General features: G+C 40.1%; 1 protein-coding gene and 1 non-coding gene across 6 annotated transcripts; both read right to left on the reverse strand.

Annotated features, from left to right (window-relative positions):
• Positions 1-13,478: 13,478 nt before the first annotated feature.
• Positions 13,479-25,730, reverse strand: EIF4G2 (eukaryotic translation initiation factor 4 gamma 2). 5 transcript variants are annotated; one of them, XM_075755176.1, is made up of 22 exons: positions 25,395-25,730; positions 23,517-23,581; positions 23,296-23,361; positions 22,741-22,866; positions 22,288-22,390; positions 21,503-21,634; positions 21,345-21,411; positions 21,110-21,261; positions 20,565-20,675; positions 19,912-19,995; positions 19,730-19,828; positions 19,348-19,489; positions 19,104-19,264; positions 18,561-18,674; positions 17,659-17,784; positions 17,307-17,411; positions 17,008-17,223; positions 16,430-16,688; positions 15,999-16,203; positions 15,331-15,542; positions 15,065-15,186; positions 13,479-14,742 (listed from the first exon to the last, which is right to left on the reverse strand). In XM_075755176.1, the coding sequence occupies exons 8-22, from the start codon at positions 21,191-21,193 to the stop codon at positions 14,677-14,679; spliced, it is 2,106 nt and encodes a 701-aa protein (XP_075611291.1). In that variant the 5' UTR covers positions 21,194-21,261; positions 21,345-21,411; positions 21,503-21,634; positions 22,288-22,390; positions 22,741-22,866; positions 23,296-23,361; positions 23,517-23,581; positions 25,395-25,730; the 3' UTR covers positions 13,479-14,676. The 5 variants fall into 5 exon arrangements, with proteins under 5 accessions (XP_075611291.1, XP_075611290.1, XP_075611292.1 ...); XM_075755175.1 differs by having other exon boundaries at positions 23,517-23,627; positions 25,395-25,721; XM_075755177.1 differs by lacking the exon at positions 18,561-18,674 and having other exon boundaries at positions 23,517-23,627; positions 25,395-25,721.
• On the reverse strand, positions 18,368-18,519 carry LOC142602226 (small nucleolar RNA SNORD97). The gene has a single exon (XR_012835906.1). It is a non-coding gene; the product is annotated as a small nucleolar RNA SNORD97 (small nucleolar RNA).
• Positions 25,731-26,299: the final 569 nt, after the last annotated feature.

The following is a 26,299-nucleotide window of genomic DNA, read 5'->3' on the forward strand; positions in this document are numbered from 1 at the left end:
ATTTTTTTTCTTTTCTAATTTTTTTCATTGGTGATCAAGTCCCTATGTTAAGCATTTGCTAAAAGAACATTATGTAGATCTAGATAGTGTATTACTACTGTTTTTAATAGACTCTATAGCCTAAACTATGTTGCTTTGCTTTTAGGAGGTCTGGACTGTCACTACTGATAGCTCACTTCAAGTACTAACTGAAAGCTAAGTTTCCCATGCTGCTATTTCTGGTTTGCTGTGAGCATTAGCTGTTCTCATTGTGTATGGTTTTTTTCATGTGTTTGTGGGCTGTTAGTAACCATAGCAGGCAAAGCAGAATGTAGAACAGTTGAGATGTCTTTTCGTGCCTCAGTTTGGGATCAAGTTTCTATATGTGGTCTTACTTAAAACTTACATGCTTGGTAACATTCAGAATAGAAGAACAGCTGTCATGCTTGTTGGATTAGAGCAAAACTTGAATCTTAACTCAGTCTTCTTGTTGATATAGTCACTTAGGTGGAAGATTTGCGACAGTCCAAGACTGGAAGCTAGATAGCTTGAGGAAATTTGTGGCCCTTCTAGAAAATGATTCTCCTATCAAGAGAATCATGACCCAGGTGCTCATCTCTTTCAGAATCACAAGGAAACAGTGCATAGATGAGGTATGTACAGTTGATGTCGCACTGCTTCACTTAGGAAGCTATGAAGAAAGAAATGTGAGGAAATTAATGCAGCTAAGGAAAACTAATACATGCAAGGTGAAACAAATGGAGCACTGGCAGAAACGGCAAGGATGAGAATAACCAGCTTCTAACAGTAGGAATGAAAAAGAAAATGTACATCACTTACTATAGGATCTTAGAATCTTTTTTCTGCCTTAAATACGTCTTCAGTATTACAGCTTTCTCTATCATGTTATTAATTGTATCTTTCTTAGGAAAGGTCTGAAGGTTTTGGTTTAGTGCAGGATGTAGCAAAATAAATTTTCTCAAGGTAAAAGTTAGCTCTCTATGTAAAGTGCTGAGTAGGTCTTCAGATCTAACATCCAGTGGGAGTGAAATATTTTCAGTAAGTGTAAAATGGGTTTCCATACATCTGTTGTCTGAGGAGTAAGTGCATTTTTTGAGCTTTCCATGGTGAGAAAGGAGGCTTGTAAGAAGAGGTTATGACTTGAAAGGCCTTGCGATGCATGATATACAAGAGGCCAATCAGCAGGGAAAGAAGGGATGGGATGCTTTTGCTTCTCTCTTTCCCTGCTTTTACTGAGCAAAAGGGGGAAAAAAAAATGCAGGAGTCAGCTTTTCTTTTTTTTTTCTTCCCTTTGATTAGGAGGGTTAATGGAAGGATTAAGGTTTATATATAAAGTCACGTGTTGCTGTAACTGGAGAGAAAGCTATGTTTTAGCTTAATTCATATTTTCTAATGCTTGTTTTAGGAAAGTGCAGTGGTGGAATAATGTTGCTGTCATTCTCTCTTGGCAGCATTCCTTGCCTTCTGAAGTAGGTGGTTGGCTTGCAGCTATTAAATTCCTTTATTTATAGCAGTAATCCATTGCAGAATAAAATACAGGGAGTTAGAAGTGTAATACTGCATTGCTATAGAAGTATTTTATTCCTCGTTTCTGTTATGCATCCATTAACAAGTTGCATGACTGTATGAAAAGTGTTTCCTATTGAGCTCTGCTGCAGCTTAGCATTTTGCTCTCCTCATGTGTAAGCATGTTTTCTCTAGAATACAGAAGAAAAAGATTGTGTAGAGTTTGCTGTTAGCAAGCAGTTGATTAAAAAAAAATAAAAATCCCGTATCTGAAACTTGCAGACTAGGCCCTTCACAGAACAAACATGTCAAATGTAACTTTAATTTTTAATTTTTTTTAAGTGGCTGAGGTGTTGGGTGGTTTGTTTGGGGTTTTTTTCAGAAACTTTTCCAGGTGAGTACCTGGTGGAAGGAGTAGCTGTCACTGCTGAATAACAAGGCATCTGTGTGTCAGTTGATTCATTCTCTTTCTAAATGTGCATTTCTGCTAATTTAACTCTGAAAACAACAGTAGTCTACACATATAGGAGCAAGGTGCAGGAATGTATTTGGGAATGTGCTGCCAAGGAATGCTTTGGACAAGGCAAGACCTATGGTAGGAGCATTGCAGCTAAAATTGTATCAGTTCTTTTTATAAGGAAGGGCCTCTTTCTGGGAGTAAGTTGCTTTCCCTGCTAAATAATTCACTGTTCAGAGCAATGTTTGTTGTAGCAAGGCCTTTTCCTCCTGCACAGATTTAAACTGCTACATTAGGGATTGATTAATACTGTGGATATCTTGTTTCAGAAAGCCTGTAAGTTTTAATATATGTTTCCTTCCTAATTTGTTTTGTGCAATTTTTTTTCTCTTACGATGTAGTACTCTGATGATCTACTTGATGGATAGTAGTAGCTAACTTAGAGTAAATGAATCTTGACTTCAGAAATTATCTGGAAATATTCCTACTGCTGGAGCTGCAGTCAGCAAGGACAAAGTCAGTATTAATATGGATAACAAAACAAGTTGACAAAATGGATGTGAAAAAGGATATGTAACCAAATACTTATTATTCTCAGCTAGCAGTACTTACTGTTCTCCTAATAATGGTCTTTTAGTATTTAGCTAAACAGTGTAGTTCCTCTACAGAAGAGGATTTGAATTGGAGACAGAATCTAAGGGAATACCAAATATGGGAATACTTGGGAGAGAAATTCTAAGTATACTGAAAATGTATAGTATTTCTATCCTATCTGTGAACTTCAGTCTACGTATCCACTCAAACTTTGTCTGGTTTATACTAGAAATACTTGAAAATGTAGGATTTTTTTTTTAGTCTTAGTAGAACCTGTAGAAGGTACAGTTGCATAACTTTGGTTTGTTCCAACTTTCAATAGAGTTCAACCTACTTTAAACTGGCTCTGCTATCTTACTGCCATGCTGTACTAAATTATGTCTAGTACATGTCCCATTCTCAAGGTGGTCTGTCTAAGAAAAGGTAACGTTCTTTTTTTCCTGTAGGGAGCTGTCTTGGACCAGCTAGGGAGGAAGAATTATTGTCAGCAACTATTTTCTAGCGCTAAATAGGAAAGAGGAATTATGACTCATTTAGGTTTGCAGGACCTAAGCATATTCATGCACAAATTCAAGTTGGTCATTGTAGTCAAAATGATCTTCACTTTCCAGACACGTACATTTTTAACCTCCAGCATACTTATTTCTAAATTTCAGCAAGGACATACTTGTTAAGAATACTTGCACTTAATGGTGGGTGCAAACTGCTTCTGGGGCATGTTTGTCTGCTTCTGATGATGTTCTAACAGAGATATTCAACTTGTTCACTCTCCTGATGAACTACAGGAAGTTGGAATTTGTGTCTCAGTATCAGAGTTTACTTCAGATCTTATCTCTCAGATTATTATCACTTAGCTGAGTTTCTGTTAAGTGCTCCTGCTCCTTATAGATGACTGTGCTGGTTAGACAGTAAAAAAGCATTTCCCTAGATGTATACTTGTATGCACTGGGTTTTCTGCCTAGTATTCATATAGACTAGTCCTCATATTTATTCATTTGCTTTGTTTTAGGGTCACTGCATCAGGGGATGAATGCGTAATTACAGGAGTCTTAACCCGTAACTCTTTCTTAGCGTGTTCCTCATCTCTTTTCCAGTCTGTATGCTGTTTGTGGTTTGTGCAAGGCAAAAGAGCCTTACAAGCATTAGCTGAGTTATGGCTATAAGGTAATTAGGTGTTACTGTATAACAAAATGGTATAAGGGACAGGGAAGGAAAGAAACAAAAAGAAATTATGTGTCAGATTAGTGCTTAAAGTACATACATTATTTATGGTCTTGCTGCTTAATTACTTGGGTCTCCATATTTCTAACTTGGATCTTGTATTTTGGCTTTCTTTTGCTCTGCACTCACTTACTCATAATGAATGCTCAAAGAGACACTCACTTTGCCCATGAGCATTTCAATTTCCTTTGTCTCTAAACAGTGCAGGGGAAAGGATATTTTTTTCAGTGTATATGCAAGAGCTATTGATCTATCCAACTGTGAAAACGGAGAGTGGAAATTGTTAACAGTAAAATCAAACAAAATATGCATCAAAAAAATAGAAAAAATATATCACAAAAGACATCATCTAGAGACAGTCATTCACACATACACTCCATGGTTGCAGTTGCAGAGGTACTTTTTTTTTTTTTATAAGCAGCAGCATAATCAGTTGAGTTGTGTGCATTCCTAAGAGGAAGTTAAGTGTGAATGGACCATGTGCAGAAAAACATGTCTTGACCACCTCTCTGAACTGCCGTGGTATATCTACACCATGGATCCAAGCTGATTTCTCCAGTTCATTCAAATAGTGCTGTGATCCAAGAAGAACCCAAGACTTGCATCAGCTGGCCGCAATGCAAGCTTGTACATGAGAGAAAGGTTGGTAACATCTCTAGTATTTACACTGAAATGGTTCTTAGTAAAAAAGAATTGCAAATTTTCAATTGCTCACTGTCTTGGTCTAAATTGTCTAAAAACATTAGCAGTTACCTGCAATTGTACTTTTGCAGGATGTCCCATTTCTTTATTCCAGCTGAAACGATGTAGTATTGCTTACTGTTTTCTTACATTTTTGTCTTTGATGTTACTTTTAAGAAACGTGTAAGAAAGCATAGTGGACAAGGAGGTGGGCAAAGAGGTGGGACACAAATTGTGTATCAGGAGACCTGAATTTCATGTTGCGTGTTCTCACTAATACCTATGTGTGGAGGAACAATCACTCAAGTCGTCTTACTCCTTTCATGATTTATGTGACTTGAATAGAATTTAAGCTGCTTTGGGCCAGGATGATTTCTTATTGATTCGTACAGTACCTACCTAAAATACTGCAACCCAAATTTGTTCAGATGTCCAGCTGTATTTTAAAATCATATTTATTATTACTTTATTATGATGGTGTTTTTTAATAATAATACAGTAATGTTTTGCTGAACTATTGTTCTGTTTGTAACCATTTTATTTTCTTTAATTAGATTATTGAAAGCATGTGTAGTTGTTACTGTGGCAAAAAAAAATATCACTCTACAAAAAAATAATACAGATTCGGTCAATGTTTTTCACTCAAATTCTAGATGACTTACCCTTTTTGGGCAGTAATTCACAACAGGAGAATACAGTCTCCTATAATTGATGTCAGACCTTTTTTGCCTGATCTGCAAGGTCTTTGAAGCATAAATTGTATCTTATTTGATTGTAAAATGGCAAGCATTGTTGCTTGATTAATAATAGGATACTATCTCCAACATGTACAACAGCCTCTTTCTCCTTCTTCATAGTAGAAAGGCTATTGAAAATGACCTGGGTTTGTTTTTGAATGGCTTAATTTAAAAACAGAAGAATATAAACACATAATTTTACTATTAGAAAGGTTGAAGTCCTGGCCAAGAGTATGCCTTGCAAACAAATTAGGGCCAGAATTGTCTTACAGAATTAAACCTTTATTGCTAAAAGTAACCTTTATTGTTGATCTCCACATTGAAGCACTAGGTTTTGGGCCAGACCTGCCCTGATTCACTTCCTGTCTTAAGTAAATCACTACAAAGCTGCTTTGCTTTTACACAGTATTTTCTGTAGGCAATTAATCAATATCTTCTGGAAAGCTTCAGCATCGGCTGTGGTTATAGTTGCACAATCACTGAGGTTGCCAAATAATCACATGCCTTTATTTTGTTTGTGGAAACTTTCCGTGAAGATTTGTTTGGAAAAAAACCCTCAAAACCAACCAACTACCAAACCAAAAAACTCACCACAAACCAATCATTGCGGGGGGATGAGATGCAGAACCAAAAACCCAGAAAGAAACCTCTCCCAAAACCCAGATGAGTATAAGTGAGCAGCTTGTAAATCACTGGAAGACTGACAGCTATCTTACTCTAACAGAACTATCATGCTGTAGTTAGCTCTTCTAATGTATAGGGGAAAGAGAAGATATTTTCCTGGTGCCTGAAGCATACTAAGCCTTATCTGGTGCCCAAGGTAGCTAAGACTTGTAAGGTTCCAGTTCCTACTGGCACCTGTAGTGCTCTGAATCACTTGAGAGGTAGCTAGTACAAAGGGTTCCAGTCACACCTGAGGAATCCTCGTCAAGGACATGGCAGATGTGTTTCAGCTTAGATGCTTCTGTCAGAATTTTATGAAGAAGCTACCCAACTAAACAACTGCCTAGGAAATTTCTTCTTGGTATTTGAGTTGTGCTTGAGGCTGGGTTATAGAAATGTTCATCTCATCTTTCGGACCTTCATTAGACAAACCTACAAGCTCACAGATGATATAATCGGTGAATCAGAACTGCTGTAGATGTAGTATAGTCACTGTATCTCCCTAGACTTACGGGCTTATCCTAATACTTAGTGTTACTTAGATACTATTACTTAGTATCTTTCCCCCTGCCTTCCAATTTGATTTAGTTTAATGCCCAATTGTAATGTCCTTTGCTGTCAACTCACTGGGTCAATTGTCTTATGATGCTGTTAATTGCTACAAATGCAGATGTCACTTCTAGTAATAGTTAAGAGGAGGCATTTTTATCATTGCTTTTTAAGAATTAGTAAATCTGATTAGCTCATTTTAGTCACATGTTGTAACTTTTGGGATATAGGAGAAAAGATACAGTAAGGCTGGTTATTCCATAGCCAATAGATTTCTTTTTGTCAAAGTAGAAATCCTTCAGATTTGCAACTACCTGGTGGGGATGACAATTTTGATCAACACGTGGAATATATTTTCTTAAACATGCTCTAAGTAGCTCATGGGATATATATTTAAACAAAACCCAAACCCAACTAAACAAAAAATCAACACTGTGAGCAGGATTCAACCGCAGTTTTTCAGTCGTCTTGATGAAGCAACAGGCACCTATAAGTGCTAATGCTTTTTAGGGACATTGTGCTACGCCTTCAGCAGGTGTCAGAACATGGATGTGCCTAATCGTGGCAGAGCACTGGGACAGCACACAATTTGTGTGCAGTGCAATTATGTGTTAATACAGCATTATGGCAAATTTTATTTCAGTGTTGTATGGCCAAGTGATTTAGATGAATTTCATTTATCTTCAGACATCTAAAAATTAGCAATCTAGACGTCTTGTACAAGCCATGGGCTGGCATCCCCCAAGGGCAAATCATCCTATCCGAAGATAACTATCTAAGGTAGGTGGCATGAATCACTTTCTGAGGAACCTGTTTCCGTCTGTTGCATAAGGAGCATATAGATGTCTAGACACTCAACATTTGGATAGTTTTACTTAAAGAGGAATCCCATCCAGCGAAACAGTAGCTCAGACATTATCTTTGTTATTCATTCAAATTAGTTTCCACTTTTAGATGTAATTTACCTCTCTTCTTCCCCTCTTCCCCAAGGACAATGGGGTAGGATCAAGTTTACGTGAGTCTTGATCACACTTTAAAACTTAAAGGGAGATTTCCAAGTACAGTTGGTATCCATCTACCACTTCCCTTCATATTTTGGCTTTTAGGAGATTTTTTTTTGTGTGTGTGTGTGTGTGTTACAGTTAGGGGTTTTCCCAAATTGTATTTTAGGTCTGTTATTTCAGCAAATGTCAACAGCAAGCTTTTTCTTGGTGTCAGCTAAACTTAAGAATTACTTCTATAGATGCACAAGAAGTATCTGGCAAATTAGCGCCCGAGAATGAGGCACCGAATATGAGCCAGCACTGTGCCCAGGTGGCCAACAGCATCTTGGCTTGTATCAGAAACAGGGTGGCCAGCAGGACTAGGAGAGTGATCATCCCCCTGTACTTAGCTGTGAGGCCGCACCATGAATACTGTGTTCAGTTTTGGGCCCCTTGCTACAAGAAAGACATTGAGGTGCTGGAGCGTGTCCAAAGCAGAGCAACAAAGCTGGTGAAGGGTCTAGAGCACAAGTCTGATGAGGAGTGGCTGAGGGAACTGGGGTGGTTTAGCCTGGAGAAAAGGAGACTGAGGGGAGACCTTATCACTCTCTACAACTACCTGAAAGGAGGCTGTAGCCAGGTGGGTGTTGGTCTTTTATCTGAAGTAACCAATAGGACAAGAGGAAATGACCTCAACTTGTGCCAGGGGAGGTTTAGATGGGATATTGGCGAAAATGTCTTCACTGAAAGGGTTGTCAAGCACTGGAACAAGCTGCCCAGGGAAGTGGTTGAGTCACCATCCCTGGAGGTATTTAAAAGACATGTAGATGTAGCGCTTAGAGACATGGTTTAGTGGTGGACTTGGCAGTGTTAGGTTTATGGTTGAACTTGATGATCTTAAAGGTCTTTTCCAACCTAAATGATTCTATGATTCTGCAAAGGGCAGTTAGTATTAATGCTTCTACTATTAATCAGAATCTGAAATGTTAACTCAGCAAGCGATGAAAGCTTAAAATAATAGATGCCACTCAGTTACTCCAAGAGGAATAAAAAGAATACAAATAAATGGGGATATATATAATGTACATACACAAAATATACATCTGTGTGTGTGTATATATACATACACATAGAAAAAAAGGCTTTAAGGACTTCCCCTGCTTTATGCATCTGGCTTGGAAGGAATGCAGAGATGGCCTAACACACATGCTTGGTGCCTTGTTTATTACTTTGCTATTACTTTGGAGATTAACTGTTTTCTAAAGGAGCAGCTGTGAACTGCTTCTCCAGACTTGTATTTGTATGTCACCTATCACTGAATCATAATGGCAGTGTAGTATCACAGGAATCTGCAAAGTTCATTTTCTCAGAGTGTAAATTCCCAACACAAAAGTGTATTAGACTTTGGGGTCATAATTTGACTAATATGTATATATTATATACATTATATATATAATATATAGGAAAACCATTAAGAGATTGATTCCAATAAAATGTATTGTCAAGTATCCGATCATACCGTGGGTCCCTGAGCTGATGCAGATGATAGCGCTAGCCCTGGCTAACAGCAGAAACAAAGCAAGCCTCTACCAGAGTGATCTCTAACTTTGGTGTAATTTTATTTAATTCACATCTGCAAAGCCTTCTCTGAGAAAGGCCAGTTGCCCAGTGTTCTATACTCGAATGTGATTAAATCTTCAACTGTCTATGAAGTCTGAAAGAACATGCATTCCTTAAAAGCTTAAACAGAATCACCATAGAGATGCAAATTGAACTTTCACCTGTATTTCAATCTTAACTCTTAATGTTCTTGCTAACTTACCTTTCATTTCTCAAACTTCATCCTACCAAAACCATCTATTTTATAACAGAACAAATTCTATAAACTCTTCATCCTCCACATACTGTATCAAACCTGTTAAAGATCCTTTTTCCTTTCAAACTTAAAAGTGTTTTGCATAGCTTCTTAGATGATAATAAAATTCTGGGAATACTTCACACATTAGACCCTTCAGGCACTCTCACTGCTAACATAAACAAAAACTAAATGCAAGATTTATGTTGTTATAAACTTCAAAATATTTGAAGATTAAAATCCCACTCAGATAGTTGCTTTCCTCACTCCAGCCATCTATTTATGCCAAGTGCAACTCTGTTGTCATGGCTGCTTAGTCAACTCATTAAAAATAACATTTCACTAGTCTCCAACTACCAGCTGTATTGAGTCTGTTACAGGAAATGGATAAATGGCTGTGGGCTCTATAAAATGAATCCAGATGTGCTTGTATCACTTAAACATTAAAAGCCACGCCATTCCAGGAACTTGTTCTACCTCAAGAATCTTATTCAGTCCCTGAACCTCAAAGGTAAAGGCCTGGTTTTGTTCCCAAGAATTCTTGATCATGTAGAAGTGAAGTTTATTCAGCACTAGGTGGACAGGAATAGATCTGGGGAGATACTGTAACTGCTTTGTATCTTATGACATAACAAAGTTTTTCCATGCAGTTATTTTTGAAGCAATGTCATGCTTTCTTCAGATGTCTTGTCTCTGTTGTTCTGGAAGCAGATGAAGAACTCTGCAGAAGTCTCAAAACTGTATTGATACAGTCTCCTTTAAATTACTATTAGTAGTTCTATTAAACCCTAACATCTGCCAACTATAGATCTGCTGTACAATTTTTTTTCCTTTCCTATTACAGTGAGTAGCTTCAATCTCAGCTGCATATGGTTACTTCTATTTCCTTTTGAAGATACAACATACAAGTAACTGTACCAATTTATAGGTGTGCCCGTAAGCAGACTTTACCCTCCCTGAACTGAGACCCTATCTGCCTGTAGAGGCACGATGACTGCTCCATACTGGTCTCTGGCCAACATCATTCAAGATAAAAAGCAGTGGTGATAAAGTTACAAGAAGATACGGCAATTTATGTGAGGTGAGGGGAAAAAGCAACTTCACACAAGTGCATTTGATAACTGAGTACTCTGTGTGACATCTGATACATTCTGCCACTAGTCTCACATTCTCATTTCCATTTTCCTATTTTTCAAATCATAATTGTATGAAGCCACTGGCTTCAAGACTGGTTTGTATTCAACAACTAATTATTTAAGCAACTCTTCAAAACTAACATACAGGTCTCAGATGGTGAGAATATTCCAAAAATACTTGACTCCAGGGCCTGTTTTAACCATAGCATACACTTATGCCTCAGCAATACTGTATTATTTTAACATAACATTCATCAACACTGAAAATACCAACCTTCTCCTGATTTCTTCTAGATTAGGGGAATACTTGTGACATCAGTGGTGCCACATACTCCAAACCCCCTGCACACAGGACAAGGACATGCCACTGTACCTGTTTGCCACAGTTGAGGCCTTAGGTGAGCAGTATTTGAAGTAAGCACTGCAGCAGGCAACATAGTTTTCTTCAGGTACATGTAAGAGTAAGCTCTCTGCTGCTGCACCAGCTCTCTGGTGACCAATTTTAAAGAGTAAGCATGAACTGGCAATAAACTCATTTTTTATCAGCCACTGCAGCTGCTAGCCTAGATTGCAACATCAGCTATGATAATTCATGTTTCAGATGCTTTCTAAAAATTCACAGCAATTACTATTCAAGACTGTGCTGATCATTTGGATTTATTCACTACTCTGGGAAAAAAGCCCTCCAAATCCAAGTAGCATTCAGGTGGAAGCTTCCATCTGCTACAAAAACAGGTCACCCAAGTCATACTTCTGGCTTCTTCCTCCCATGTTCCTCAACAAAAATAACTGAAGATGTTTTGACTTCTGGAAATGTTGATCAGAGCTCTCCTGCAATATCCCAATTTAATATAACTAAGCACCAGGGACAATTGCAGCTTCAAAAAGTCTTCTACTGGTATAAACAGTGACAGACAGCAGTACAATGATGAGGCTTATTTCTTGGAAAAGGTGAGAATTCACAACTGGCCATTTTCAATAAGCCGTAACTTCTCTTAAATCTGATATGGATCCACTCATTTAAATGGACAGGCTGTCAAGCACACCAGGCAACTCCAACACATGGAAGTGACCTTCCTGAATTGTGACTGCAATCTAGTTCAGTATTTCAGAAGGTAAACTTCATGACTAACTGGTATGAAATGTGTTTAATATACAGTTTTCTCCAATGCTCCCATGAGTGTAGTTGTTATACCTAACATTTTAACACAATTAATACTAATAAAATCCATTATCATTGATCAGTTACATTGCTTTAATTTTGACTGTGACTTTACTACTTGAGTAAGCTCTATTTACATTTAAAGTACAATGCAACAACTCATAGTTAAAAGCCACACGAGTTAGACCACTGCATACCCATCCCCTTTTCCAGATTAAGTCACAAGCACTGCAGTCAAGCACTAAAAACTTAACAAGCAGCCGATGATCAAGTTAAGATGGTATTTCCATAGGTAAGGAAAAAAGCACTTGTTATGTATACACTGCAGTTATAAGAACCATTTATACATGTTTCAAGAAACCAGATCTGTTCATACTAACTGCATGTAAATCTTGCAAGTGGCTCATAACGGTGAGCAATTCTACAGTTCCACACTTTGGTCATGGTTCTTAGAAGTTTTACTCTTCTGTAACAGCCTTCCTAACTTGGTGACTAGTTACAAACAAGCCAAGCAGCAAAGCCTCCATGCACAAGTAGGTAAGAGTGTAGTAATTACATTTTAGACTGGGCAAGAATACAAGGCTTAGTTATGCTAATCAAATAATCTCCAGCTGCCAGCTTAACCTTCTCCAAAACTCTGGCAAACAATAGTTGCCAATTCTGATTCTATTCTCCTAAAATTTTGACTAGGAATTGTTTTACTTGCACCTCCTACCACGTGAGTTGGAAACTACTGTTTAGGACTGTTCTTTCATAACTTGCGGTTCGTCCCTGTCTTCAGCTTTGCAGCACATGGGAATGAAGTGCCTCGTGTATCTAGTAACTGAAGTACACAAGTATTCTAGTGGCAGGTACCACTGAACTGATCAGCTCTAACAGCAAAGTTTAAAAACACAAATGAAATTAATGAAAAACCCTGTTATTGAAACAATGCCAAATCTTACTACACTTACAGGTGCAATTCTGAAACAGAATTCAAAATTCATTGCAAGTAAATGAAGCTTAGAAACTGTACTTATGTTCCACTATCCCAATAAAGGCTATTTAACTGCAGAACCTTATTAAGTATGTCAGGCATCCACTCGATAAGCATCTTTTATCTACCTGAGAATGGACATGAAGTGAGGAGTAAACCCTACAGATGTAGCATCAACTCCCATTACACTACAGCCAGGAAAGGAAATACTTTCCTAAGTTGAAGACTACTGTGTCATGACTGGGAGGAAAAACATACCATTACTTTTTTGGAGGCCTCACGAGGTCACTGCTTGCCCGTTACAGAAATTGCAGCTACACCAAAAGCAGCCAGCTCCTGACCTCAAGATGCTCAAGTATAGGTAGTGCTTTCCTCTCTCAACTGAGCTAGAACCCACAGAAATATCCTCCTCTCCCATTTACTGCTAGATGCACATTTCTGAAATGCAGCAGCAGCAGGTCACAGAATTTTTTGTAGCAATTCTGTTACATACCACTTATGAATGTCATTTTGTTTACAGTAGCACAGTACCTCTGCAATTACTAGGCTACACACTGTAGAGCAAGTTACCAAGGCATTTGGAGAAAGTCCCTGAAGGAACCTTACCAAAGTAGGCAAGAAGCCACCACTTGCAGCTACAGATTAGGAAGCCTGTCTTTCACTAATTGCCAGGAAAGTAAGAGGTAGGCCCACTCCCCCAGACACAGCACTATCAGGTGCATAAATGCAAACTATCCCTCCCCTCAAAGCAAGCCCTTTTATGATCTCTAGGAATATCATGCTCCACCTGTTTACCTCCCACAATGCGGAAGACAGCATGTAGTCTTAAGCACTTCCATCACTGGCAGAAACAAGTTTCAGCCAAGGAGACACTACTGTTCCGCCATTACAAATACATCACCTTTTAACAGTTAAGGTCTGAGTATCAATGAGGAAAAAAATTTCACTAGGGACAAGGTTCTAGGAAGTAAGTTGTTTTGAGTATTTAATAGATGACATTTCAAGCCTGTACAATGCAACATCATTAAACTGTTTTGTGGGATTTTTTTGCCAATTTGAGAAACAGGCAGCTTATAGTGTCACTTGATTAGACATGCATATGACCTGGGAAGTTCAAAGCATTAGGAAGTTAAAAAGCATACACTCACTGATAAAGCATACATCGGACCAGAAGGCAAACTCCTACCATTTCTTCAGAATTTTTTAGTTTTCTTCCTGTCACAGCAGATCTGTAGTGTCTACTCTGTGACCCTCTTCAGAACTCATTTGCATATTAAGGTAACTATTCTAAGACTCTTGAGATGGTCCCAGACTATGTCAATTCCCACTGATGTTTCCTTCTATAAGTAAACTAGTTGTCAGTCAAAGGTTCTCTACTGGTAGACATTCAAAAACAAGTCAAGTATCACAATGTTTATTGATAGATACAAGTATATAAAATCAGGGCATGAACACGTCTTGATAAATTAAGTAGACTTAATTTCAGTACTATAAAGAGGGACCAATTCAAATTTCTCACCATGTCATGTTTCACACCCACAAAAACCTCTTTCGAAGGGCATTAAACCATCTCTCCAGCTGATCAGTTTTTGTGCAAGTAAACGGTTTCTTTTAAAAAGACTTGTGCACTTGCCCAGGCTCAAGGATATTAAAACCTAGCACATAAAGCCCATTACTAGAGGTAGAAATACAGGCAATATACTATTACGGCAACAACCATCGATTACAGTTAAGGATTCTCTGTAACAACCAAATGGATAATCAAATATTGCAACAACTCAAGTATTACACTGAGCAAAGTGCATTTCTACAGTATTCAGTGTTGCTATTCAGTTTTCTAACTTAAAAACAGCCTATGATAACTGGCAGCAAAGAAGACCCTTGCAACAGACTGCTTCTGCTCGAGAACTTATGATGTAATTATTGCATGCTGCTAATACACTGTTATCTAAACATTAAAGATACTCTAAAATATTTTTATTGTAGACTATTAAGACATACTACAAAAACCTTTTGCAGAGGATATCCTATTGACATACTTCTGCTTTAAATATTGTGAAACAATACAGCGGAATGAATTTTCGCAGTGGTTAGGTCAAATGCAGTTACATCATAGCAACAGTATGTTTGCACAATTTAAGGCTTTGGCTGGTTCTTTAGTCAGCTTCTTCTTCAGATTCTTCTTCTTCAGCAGTTTCCAGCCAGGTTAGCCATTGGTTTACCTGCAGTTACATAAAACTGGTTGAAGGCAGCAGAAATTACTTCCCCACTACCTACTTCTGCAAAGCATTGCTTTTTTTTCTCCTCACAATCTCATTTTAAAAATCTTTCAGCCATACTTTGCACTACACATAGGTTTTTTAAGAGAGATTTAGTTCATCTTGCCTCACTCCTTCCTAGTGAAATACTCCATGTCCTAGTGAAATACTCCATGAAGTTTCTAGACATTAACAGGTCTTAAAACACTGTCTGAAAGTCTTCTCAAAGGCTCCAGTGCAGCAGAGATCACAAAAGACAACTCTATTCTAAAGTTAGCAAGTTTACCTGGAATAAAGCTTTGCCTTTCCCTGGAAACTCTTGAGTAATATCTTCTTTCCATGCCAAGAAGGCTTCTTCTTCAATGATCTCCATGTCATAGAAATGAACAAAGAAGCGCAGTAACATGCCTGTGGAAGTAAATTTAAACTTCATCAGCTTTATCACCTTCCAAACAGCTTACCTGACTCCAAGAAATATAGTGCCAGGCCTGAAAGCCTTACACAAACACAAGCAAGCAGACCAAAAGTTGAATTCTGGGTAAGATCACATACCTTTTGGGAAGTTATTGTTGTAGCAGTGCACCTGGAGTGCATATAAAGCACTCACTTGCAGATCAACATGGTCATGGAGGAACTTCTGCATTACCGGCTTGAAGGAAAGCAGCAGTTGTTTTTCCTGCTCTAGCTGCTCTTTAGATGGAACAGATGAAGAATCTGATTCATCACTAGGTGGGTTTACTTCACTAGAAATATACTGCAAGAAACTGAACAGAAAAACCCCAACTAAGTTCTGTAAACTGTTAGACCAGCTAGATTTCATGTTCTAAAACAGTAATACAAGTACTCAAGTTCAGTTTGCTAACTATTTCTAAAAAACCTCTCCCTGCTTGTATCAGCAGTTAGGTGCACGCACAAGTGGATTAGTATTGTGGTGGACTGTGTACCACAAATCCTTGTTTTGCTTCTGTTACAGCTCTGAAACATTTTAGAAGTAACACGCAGGTCTAGACTTCTTCCCAAGAAAAAGCAATACTGGACACTGATGCAAGCCTAGAGACATGTTTTTCTCAAATACAATGGACATTCAATACAGGGAAGGTCCACTCAGAACAATTATCTCCCTGTGTACTACAGCTTTTTCTGCACAGGGCTACACGTCAGCCTTTACAGTTACCTAACTAAACACATGCTACTACACTACATCCAAGATAGCATCTCACCTGGTCATCAATATATTCACAAATCCCTTATCTACATGAAGTTTGGGTGAAATGTTATCTTTAATCCACTTATAGATGGCTTGAGGGGATGGATCCGATTTTATTTGTTTTAGCAGTTCCTTCTCCAGTTTCAGAAGCGGGAACAAGAAGCTAAGCCCCTTCCCTTCTAAGATCTCCAGCATGCGGTCCTTGTTCTGGTCAATTTCTGACAAGTAAACAAGAAAGACACACTTAAGTGCTGGTACTAATCAAAACCTAGTCAATAGTTCAGTCTAATCACCTCTTAAGAAACACCATTCTTAGGAATCATGACAGTTACTTGCATCAAAGTAACTTTGTACATTGTTTTATTCTGGTGTAAAAACATAAAGGAAAAAACCATCTTGCATACAGTAACATAAGGTGTCATAAGAGCTACGTGGAACTCTTACCTGGCAACATTTTCTGCATATTCACTTTGCTTTGTTGGAACAATTCTGTTAGCCATTCACGATCTTGTAACTTAGCTAACTGCTGAAGGCAAAGCAGGAAGAGAGGGAAATGGGTGCCACTTTCCAGTGGTTGAGCCAGTTCGGAAATGCTCACCAGTTCTGAAATAATGGCACGGGCTGCAAACTGTGCTAAGTAGGATTTCACCAATGGGATGTCCACCTCCAGTTTGGGGCACTGGTCCAATACATTCAGGAATGCCTAAGAAACAGTAAACACGCACAATTTGAAATTCTGAAGGAATTTTGTTCTTGCAAGCAGTAATAGTCTCACTACCCAGGAGCCCCACGTTTCTTTTCTGCACTGAATCACTTGCCAAGAGGTTCCTTATTTCCAGTTCCTGAAATCCTGTATCTGTATTTCTTCCTTTCATCACTTCTTAGGCCCCTCACAGGTTTTTATGTTGTTTTTACCTCCTCAGATCAACAAGACTTGGAAAAATTTGCACGTTACCCTCATGCAAGCTCAACACCATGAACAGCCAAGCAACAAGGACTGTGAGCCTATCAGGCTGCAGTACCTGCATGAAGTTGTCACTTGTGGCTATTCCCTCCTGCTTGAGCAAGCTGATCAAAGTGCTTGCTTTCTCTTTGTCTTCATCTGATCTATCTAGGGATTGAATGATTACTTTGCTCAACATCTCAGGAATGAAGTGTTTTGGAGCTCTCATTTCTCTCACAGTATTGACAGCATCATTAGCATTTCCATTGTTCAGATACTCAGTCACAACAGCTTCCTAGAGAAAAAAAATATAGCTAAATAAACATTCATTTTTAAAGAGCATATACAAGGCTTCAAAAAGCACTATGAAATACTTACAGTTTGTTTAAGTAGCTCTTCTTTAGAAGGAGGCGGTTTCTTGGTGGTCTTTGCAGGCTTTTCTTGTATAAGTGGTGGATTTGTTTTAAGACCAAGTTGAGGAGGCTGAAAAAGATAGCAGAATTTGTTTCTTTGCAGTATGTAAGCTTGATACACATGCAGGTAGAAGAAGATTAAGTATGTACAAAGGCAGATGACAGTCAAACTAGGTTTTTGTACTTTCTTTTCCTATATCCTGCTCTGTGCAACGAAAGGCTTCTCTCTCCCTTCCCGTATTAGAAATGGGCCTAAGTTTCACATGCATGAAAAAATTCATTACAGCCAACAATATACAGTAATTTTTTCTATTTACCTGTCCCAAAGGTGGTGTCTGTGTGCGTGGTGGTTGAGCACTGGGAGGAATCATAGTTATCTGGGGCTGAAGCTTTGGCACTTGGTTTTTATTCATTAGAAAAGACTGAGCAGGTCTCAGGCTAATCTGTAAACAGATTAAGTCAGAAAAAAACCTCAAACTGTTGCAAGTATGCTGACCAAGAATACACAGCCATGGACTCACACCAACTAATCCCACTTGAAGCATGACTTTTACACTTCTACAATGTTAACACTCAAATACAGATTAAGCCACACATATACTGAAACGCCCCCAAAAGCACGACTCGCTGAATCACAACTTGCTGCAAGTTACTGGTATTTAGTGCCATTGGTATCAAGATCTGGAATTGCTCCTTTTAGATGCAGTATGTTAGAGACCCAACTTTAGCATGTTTGCTGATGTATTTTATAGCCAAGATAAAAACTCTATCAATTGCTCAGAAATGAGGATACAAATGTGGTTATCACTCAAGATAACAATGCAGTTTACTTTGCATTTGACATTTTGCCTATTAGCCAGTTATAAAAAAAAATTTAGACTGGTCCAGCACTTCAGGATTTCTAAAGTTTCTGAAGTCCAGGATTTTCTGAAGTTTTAATTAGATGTATTGTTATCAATATGATGCATGGGAACTGATGTCAGAGTAGTGTTCTTGGGGAGGTGTGGGGGAAGGGACCCCAAGAAATTGCCCTCATATCTCAGTCTTGGTCATAGGACGCTGGATACCCTAAGGAAAGGGAGGGGTAAGGTGAAAGAGGAAGGGACGAAGGAGGAGGAGGAGAAAGAGTTCCAGCATTAGTCCTCATAATAACGCGTCTTGCTATAATCATTGGGCAATATTTAGAATAGGCTTTAAGTAATGTAGGCATGTAATGTACCTCATCTGCATTAAGCTGTCCTTTCTTAGAAAACCGAGGTGGCATATCCTTCGACTGTCCTTGTTGCTGGGATAAGAGTCCCTGATTCTGGTTATGGTAGAGCTGGCTTTGCCCCTATTTCAGAAAGGGAGATATAGAGAAAGAAGTGCAGATGATGGAGTGGCGTACATCATATGGTAAGTAGTACCAGAGGGACCAGAGGAACAAAGATTCTATTTGCCAGGAAGGGAGAAAGAAGGAGCAGGGGTGGTGGGAGAGTAGCATCTATCCCTAAAAACAGGGCTATCTTATTTAAAACACACCATTCTGACCCACCAAAGCCACATGCACCTTTTCTTGCAGTAAAAAAAAATAGTGTATTCCTTGCATCTCTTGCACAATTTAAAGAGTGGTTTAGAATTTGTGTCAGCTGAGCATCAGTTCTTATCAGAATCAAATCTGAGGAAGTCTTTCAACATAAGCAGACTATAATCCATAACATACGCATCTGTAGAAGAGCTTCTAAACATGCTGAAGTCATCCTGTGAACAACTTCTTCCTTACCTGACTTTTCAGAAAAGATTTGCCTAGTTCTCCAAACTGGGATTGAGCAGAAGGCATGAGGTGACCCCCATGGCCATTGAAAAGTTGGTTTGAACGATGGCGTCCCATGGTGGGTGAAAATCTATCCTGAATAACCCCTGGACCAGTACCAATTCCGCTACCTGAATTAAGGAGACAAAAGACAATTTTAGTACTTGCTCAATACAGCCACAGCTATCACATCTGCCTTGCAGTTTCAGTATACCTGGCATTTGTCCAAACATATCAGCAAGCCCTCCGAGTGGGTCCCTGTCAAGTTTCATCCTGGGTGGCATAAAGGGTCCCTCCAGAAAGAAGTCGCTTCTCATCCCTTGAGACATAGGAGCAGGAATAAAAACTCCCAGATCCTTTAAAAACAGGAATTAGAATTTTTATCAGTTTGGAATAATAGTCCCTGAGGAAATTTTTAGCCCTGAACTATAAAAGTCAATCTGATTTTAACCCTTAACCCCTTACTATCATACTGTGCTGTGAGAGCCGCTCATTAAGTGCACAGCATAAGTTTTGTGACATGGAGTAAACAGCCCAAGGATTCATGTTAACACTTAAGCAAAAGCCAAGCACAAGACTTTACGTGCAACACTTACTTTTACTGCATCTTGACGGATTTGATTGATAGTCTTTGGTCCATTGTCAAGAAAAGCTTTGCGAGGAACCCAGTTGTGTTCTCTCAACTCCACAGTATCCTTGGAACAAAGTGAATTATTATGAAAGGATTCAAGACAGCTTTGCAAGAAAACGGAAGCAGTAAGCCATTTTATCATCATACCTGCAGCAGGAAACGAATCCTTGCTGGCAATTCCTTACTTGACATCAAGGAGCGCATACGGGCAAAGTACTGATCCATTAAGGACTAGGGGAACAAAAGTGATATTACAAGTCAGGGATAATTCTATCAATGTCTTCAGTATTTTCAGGAAAGGTGACCACATCCAAGACATCCAAGATCAAAGAACAGGCTGCCCTTTCCTGCCATCTCAGTCTCCTTGACAGCAGTAGATCTTAAGGAAAGCTAATGCATCAAGACATCTCATCTGAGTCAAAGGTAAAAACCTGCCAAAGTTCTCATTACTATGACACCATTTCAAGTTTTCATTTAGAACTCGCAAGTCAGGGTCCAAAATACATGTCAGATCTATGTTCAGAATGAATTCCTCACCCAATCTTTTCAAGCAGCATTTAGAGAAATGCCACTGACTTTTATGACTTCCTAATGACCTTAACTGCATTCTGGAAAGACATTTAAAACCATTTCAAAGATTTTGCTACCAAAGGATTTGATGCAGGAGCAGTAGCTGGCACTCTCACACTCAGAGTCAGTCCTCAGTTTTGTACTTAGGAACAGAACATTGAATATAGAAGGCAATTAGTCTTAACCACAGAATTTAACTAGTTTAATGACTACAGTGGATATGCACATACCTTGGCTTTTGCATGGTCTAATCTAGGTCCCACTGTCCTCATTATCTGACAGAGGCACTCCAAATCCTCCCCCATATCTTTGAGTTGGACTCTCTTCTTCTTTTCCAAAAGCTGAAACATTGAAGGGGAATTAGGTATTTCAACATTTTATAGATGACAATTTATAGTAAGCAACAGCTTTGTACACAGGCACATACAGAAACATTTCATCTTGTTCTGAAGACAAGCGGACTTGAAAATCAGTTTAAGAATTGCTAACTGAAGTACTTATTATTCATAAGTGTATGTACTTTGAAGTACCTGTGGTACTTCTGTCTAGGCCAAACTACATCTTGAGGACAATTCCCATGGCTTTGAAGAAAGCCAATTTTACTTTTTAATTGCACCAAAAGACTGTTTATTTCAAACAGTGGGGGTAGATAATTGTCAGGAAACATTTTTATGGCATTTTATGCTCAAAGATTCCCAAAGCAGCATACACACATAAGTTTTTTAATTTACAAGTCCTGTTTTGCTCTCAGCCAGCACCCAATCTGAATACTCACTGTTTTGATGCACTTATGAAGGATAGATTCATGAATAAGATCAAGCTTGCCAAGTTCTCCAATGAATTTGATGTTCCCCAGCATCTTGATCTTGGCAATGGCTCTCTGTTCCTCCTCCTCAGGGAGGAGGGGACCATCATGCTTATCATAGACTGAAAAACAAAGAAGCCTGTTTAACATGGCTGTGGAAAGAGAAGATAAATAAATTCCATAATAAAGTGGTTTTAAAGCTTACTATCAACATTTCTGGTTCGGTTTTCAAATTCATCTTGAAGTTTAGATATTAGGAGGCGTCTGAATGTCTAAGAAAAAAAGAACAAAGAAAACAATTAAGCTAATCAGCACAACTATACATGCTAGCAAGATTTATTCCAGATTGAGAGATATACTCACTGTGCTTTGCTTCTGTCCTGGATGACTCTCTGCTGATGGGCCATCAAAGTTGGGTGCATCTTCTGCCAGCCGCAGACATAGTTGAGCATACAGTGAGCTATACTTGGGCTCTTCGAGGGCTTTGTCTACGATCTAAATAAATTTGAGTAAGGTAGCATGTAGTAGGATGCAAACATTACTAGCAAGACACACAATGGAATATCACCACTGTGTGATCTGGAGCATCTATTTTATGCTATTTCAAATATACAGAAATAATGGATTTTGGTTTAATACTAGTCCTAATGTTGAAGCAAAGGGAAAAACCTGCTCTATGCTACCAAAGAGCTTCTATAATCCTTAGCCATCAAATAGGACAAATTTTATCATCAGAATACCGAAGTTGGTATCGCCAACATGATCTCAGATTATACAGTGACATGAGAGATCAGTGTACCAAGTCACCCACGGTAGCTTTTCTAAGACCACTAGGCTTGTTTGTCAAGAAAACAGGAAGAGGCAGGGCAGGGAAATAAGATTGCTAACTAACATCTTATTTAAAAAAAAAAAGTAATCCCTAATCACATTTAGTGATTCTTGAGATTTCCAAAACAGAAAGTTAGAGCATTAAGTCTACTTCATCCAATATACCCTTCTTACACAAAAGGAAAGAATAATATTTCTGTATGTTTGGATTATCAAACACCACATTAGCCATGTTACTTCTGTATCCCATCAAAACCAGCCAACGTCTTTATTTGTAACATGCAAGAAAACTGTAGTTAAAAGAAATGCAGCCAGCTTACCAGCAGTATGACCCCTTTTAGGATGAGCTTAGATTCTACACCCACATTGAGGAGCTCAAGGCATAGCTTGTCGAACTTTTCAGGAGTAAGCTTATTTAGTATGCTAAAAAGGAACAAAAATAAAAATCCAGATTACAGATACTGTAAGCACACGACAAGTGATTTCAGACCCAAGTTTACCTTTACTTCTAAGTCTACTGAAGACTGAAATGTGCAGTTTCCCATCAAACCTTTTTTTTGGGGGTGGGGGGAGATCTTTGGAATGTAAAGTATTATTGAAAAGAATAATCCTCTCACAAGATCGGAAGTGTTTGCTGCTGCAGGCCTATCAGTTTCTGCATCCTTCCCCCCAAAGAACTCAACATCCACCTATCTTCCTTTATTCCAGCCCATTTATTAGATATATATATAGCCGAAAAAACAGTAAGAAAGTATTTATCTTTAAGAACTTACCCTCTTACTTTCCTGAAGATTGCATCATGTCGTTCTTTGTCGTTTGCGGAGTCGTCATCTCGTCTAGTGCTTCGTGAAGGAATCCATTTCTGAGCGTTTTGCCCTGGGGTTTTCCCCAGGAACTCGCTGTAAAATTTTCAAGAATATGATTGTTAAAGAGACCCGAACAATTTCAAGAACTGACCTTTTAACCTTTCAGTATTGCTTTACTTAAGCTAATTATGTTACTAGTTTTAAGAAGCATGCACTTACCCTTACCAACACTGCAACATCTGTTGCGTAGTATTCAACAATACTGCCAAATTTATTCAATAAAAAAAGACACCCAAGAAAACCCTCTAAGTGGAACGCATGAGAAAGTCTGTGCATCTCATGCCACTCATGACACTTTGAACAGATTGTATGCTTTCCTGCCACAGACTGGAGTACATTAACTCATGAACTCAGTAGGTACTCCTTGTAAAACTTTAAGATACTCTATTTTCAGGTCAGTATTCACCATCAAGCATTCTCTGCCTTGAAAATCATGCCAAATCAAACAGCAAGATGACATACCTGTTGCTGGCAGTCTTGGGATAGTGCTGAGGTGCACCCCTACCACCTCCTCCGCCTGAAGAAGCACTGTTAAAAACAACCATGTAATCCTGTGTAAGTTCAAAATCCCAATGCTTTTTCAATTACTTATCAGTTTTGACATAAACATGAGACAAGTTTAAATTCTCCTCAAAGGACAGTTTCCACTGCCAAGTGTCCAAACAAACAAAAAGCACTAGTACCTGAAACGAGAAGCACCCCCTTCTGCAATCGCACTCTCCACTTTGGCGGCTTGACAACGAAGAATCTTCAAAAGAATAAAATTAAATTGACGGGGTGGGGAAAAACAAAACCTAGAAAGACAAATCAAGCATTCATATTATAGTTGTTTTACTAGCACTAGAAGTACAAACATTTGTTTGAGAAGGGGAACCCTCAAACACTAAACTTCACAAAAGGCAAGAAAACTCTTATTTATGTAATACTCGGGATATTCACAGGAAGGCAAATTTCATCATTATTGACATATTTGCCAATGGAAGTGAGGGAGGAGACATAAGGAAACTACGAACTGAGAAAGTAAGATCCCTCAAATTTACCTTGTCAACCTGCCAACAGCACTAGCAGAAAGAGGTGGTTTTTTTGTTAGTACACCATAATTAAACGAATCCTTTATTGGTTTTACAAACTATAATTATGGCGAGACAAAGTAGTCAAAATTTCGAAGTGAAAAGTACCAGATCACAAAATGCACACTTAATGTAGGAGGAATGTAGTCTAGATCAAAGTCCAAAGGGCCAATTAAGCTATGAAATGATGAAAATAAATATCGCCCCTCCCCACCTCAAACTTTAGCTTGCAGGAGCAGGAGGATTTTCATTGCACTGCTCACGTAGCAGAAAGCTCATCACAGGGATAGATAGGCCTGGGGAGCACGTAAAAAACCCTACAGGCACTCTGAGGCTCCATCACAGATCTGCTCCGAGACATAATACTGAGCACGCAGTCACCTCCTCGGAAAGCCAGCCCGAGAAGCGCCCAACAGAACACACCTCTCCCCACTAAGGCGGCGGCGGCCGTTACCACCGCGCCCCGACAACCCTCCGCACACCGCCACCGGCGGCACGAGGAAAGGCTCCCAACATGGCTGCCGCCGAACAAAAGGGCTGCAGGAGCGGGAGGGGCGCCCCCCGCAGGAGGCAGGCGCTACCCTGCCGCATGGAGCTGGCGGCTCCGGGCGCACCGAACCGCCTCCCCTTCCCCCACCGGGCGCCGCCCGTTTCCAGGCTCAGGCGCCGCCAGGAACTCTGCCGCTTCTTTGTTCTCTGCGAGGGAAGTGAGCGAGCTCCGCTCCTTCCCCGCCGACGGATACGGTGCCTTCCACTCGCGGAATCCACCTCGGTCCGCGGGGGAGGGAGGAAGCAGGCGGTATCCCCCGCATCACCACCTCCGCTCAAGCAGGGACTTCGCTTTACTCGCCGCCGAAGCCTGAACAGGAAACACGGGCAAGGCGAGGCTACTGCCGACAAGGACAGCTATCCGGTAGTCCGCTCACTCAGAACAGACACAGGAGTAAATGAGCGGAAAAAAAACATCCTCTCGGGAACAAGTAACTTCACCCCCTCCTTCCGTCCCCCCCAGCAATGCCGATACTGAAAGATCTTAAGACCACAGCCCGCGAGTAGCGAGGCTACTACCCTGCAAGGGTAAACCTCTCGGGCAACAGGGACCCCCAAAGACCGCTGCTAGAGACGAGGATCCTACAGCCGATCCGATCCCCCGAAAGGCTGAGCTACAAACCGGCACTATCAGAACCACATCTTCCTTGCTGCAGATATGCGGCTCTAACTCCAAACGCTTCTGCTCAGCTTCCCTTCCACGCCTCGGTGGGGCTGCCGATCTCCTCTAACTCTTCGTTTAGCGTCTGCGGTAATGCTAAAGCGGACAGCACGAACCGCCATCGACCTGAGCCGCCATTTTGTGCGGAAGAAAAGTGAGAAGCGGCCGACGAGAAAATGGCGGCCACTTCGGGCAGCCGCCATTTTAAGCGACGGATACAGAAACAGTACCCGTTCCCTCCCGGCCCCAGATCGCTCTCCCGCCACTCCCGCATTTCTCACCTTCCCTACGGCCTTGTCAGCTTCCCCGGGTCCCGGCGGCTACCAAGGGCAGGGGAAAAGGCAAGAGAAGGGGGGGGAGGGGAAGGGAGCCGGGGACCGGGGCTGGGGAGGGGAAGGGGGGAGCGCGCGAGACAGGGCGAGTCTCCGAGTCACCACAGCAGGAACAGCAACGGCCCAACACTTCCCTCCGCCACCTCCATAGAGAGCCGACTCGCTGCCGCGTCTAAAGCGCACCGAGGCAGCCCCACTAACTTTATTACCCTTCACACAACCTACCCCACCTCCCTCCAGCAGCCGCCAATCGCCGCGAAGGGCTCCGCCCGTCTTGCCAATCACAACCGAGAAAGGGGATGGTCTTAACGTCGAAGTGGGCGGAGGAGGGAGGAAGTTTGGTTGAACTGTGCCACCGCCGCAGTGCAGCATCCGTATTCGCGAAAGCCGTTACGCCACATGGGTGGCGGTGAGACCTAGGAGGGAAGGGACATTTGCGCAAGTGGCGTACCCGGTTAATGGCGGTAGCTTGGATGCCTTTTTCCTTCGCTGCTTGCTCCTGTGCTTCAAGCATGACAGAGCCTCAGTTCTAGAGGCCTAGAGTGTGAGTTACAGTTGATTCTGTCACGTTCATAGAAGGGTAGTTTAATATATATGTATTCTCATAAAGTTTTTTTGTTTGGTTGTTTTTTATTTAATAAATATATTTAAACTTAGGTTTCACTTCAGTCAGACCACATTTCAAATTTAGTTGAGGTAAAAAGTTAGCTGATTACAGACTGTAGTCCTGAGCTTGCAATCAGATCCGAAGGAGGAGACTTGCCATTTGAGTTCCAAGAGCCTGTCTGTATGGATCCAGTTTCAGGTTTGCTTTCTGGGTTTGGAAACTATTTCTATCTCTGCATGTGCTTTTA

This window comes from Balearica regulorum, chromosome 5, assembly GCF_011004875.1.
Source record: "Balearica regulorum gibbericeps isolate bBalReg1 chromosome 5, bBalReg1.pri, whole genome shotgun sequence".
In the NCBI taxonomy this organism is placed as follows: domain Eukaryota; kingdom Metazoa; phylum Chordata; class Aves; order Gruiformes; family Gruidae; genus Balearica; species Balearica regulorum.

What these genes read in the sequence shown, in the direction of transcription:
- EIF4G2 (XM_075755176.1), bottom strand. Translation starts at nt 21,193, where the DNA reads ATGCTGGGGAACATCAAATTCATTGGAGAACTTGGCAAGCTTGATCTT. An exon ending in TAGACCATGCAAAAGCCAAG is followed by an intron (nt 19,996 to 20,564) that starts GTATGTGCATAT and finishes TTGTTCCCCTAG; the next exon opens with TCCTTAATGGATCAGTACTT. An exon ending in GACAGCTTAATGCAGATGAG is followed by an intron (nt 17,785 to 18,560) that starts GTACATTACATG and finishes ATCTGTTTACAG; the next exon opens with ATTAGCCTGAGACCTGCTCA.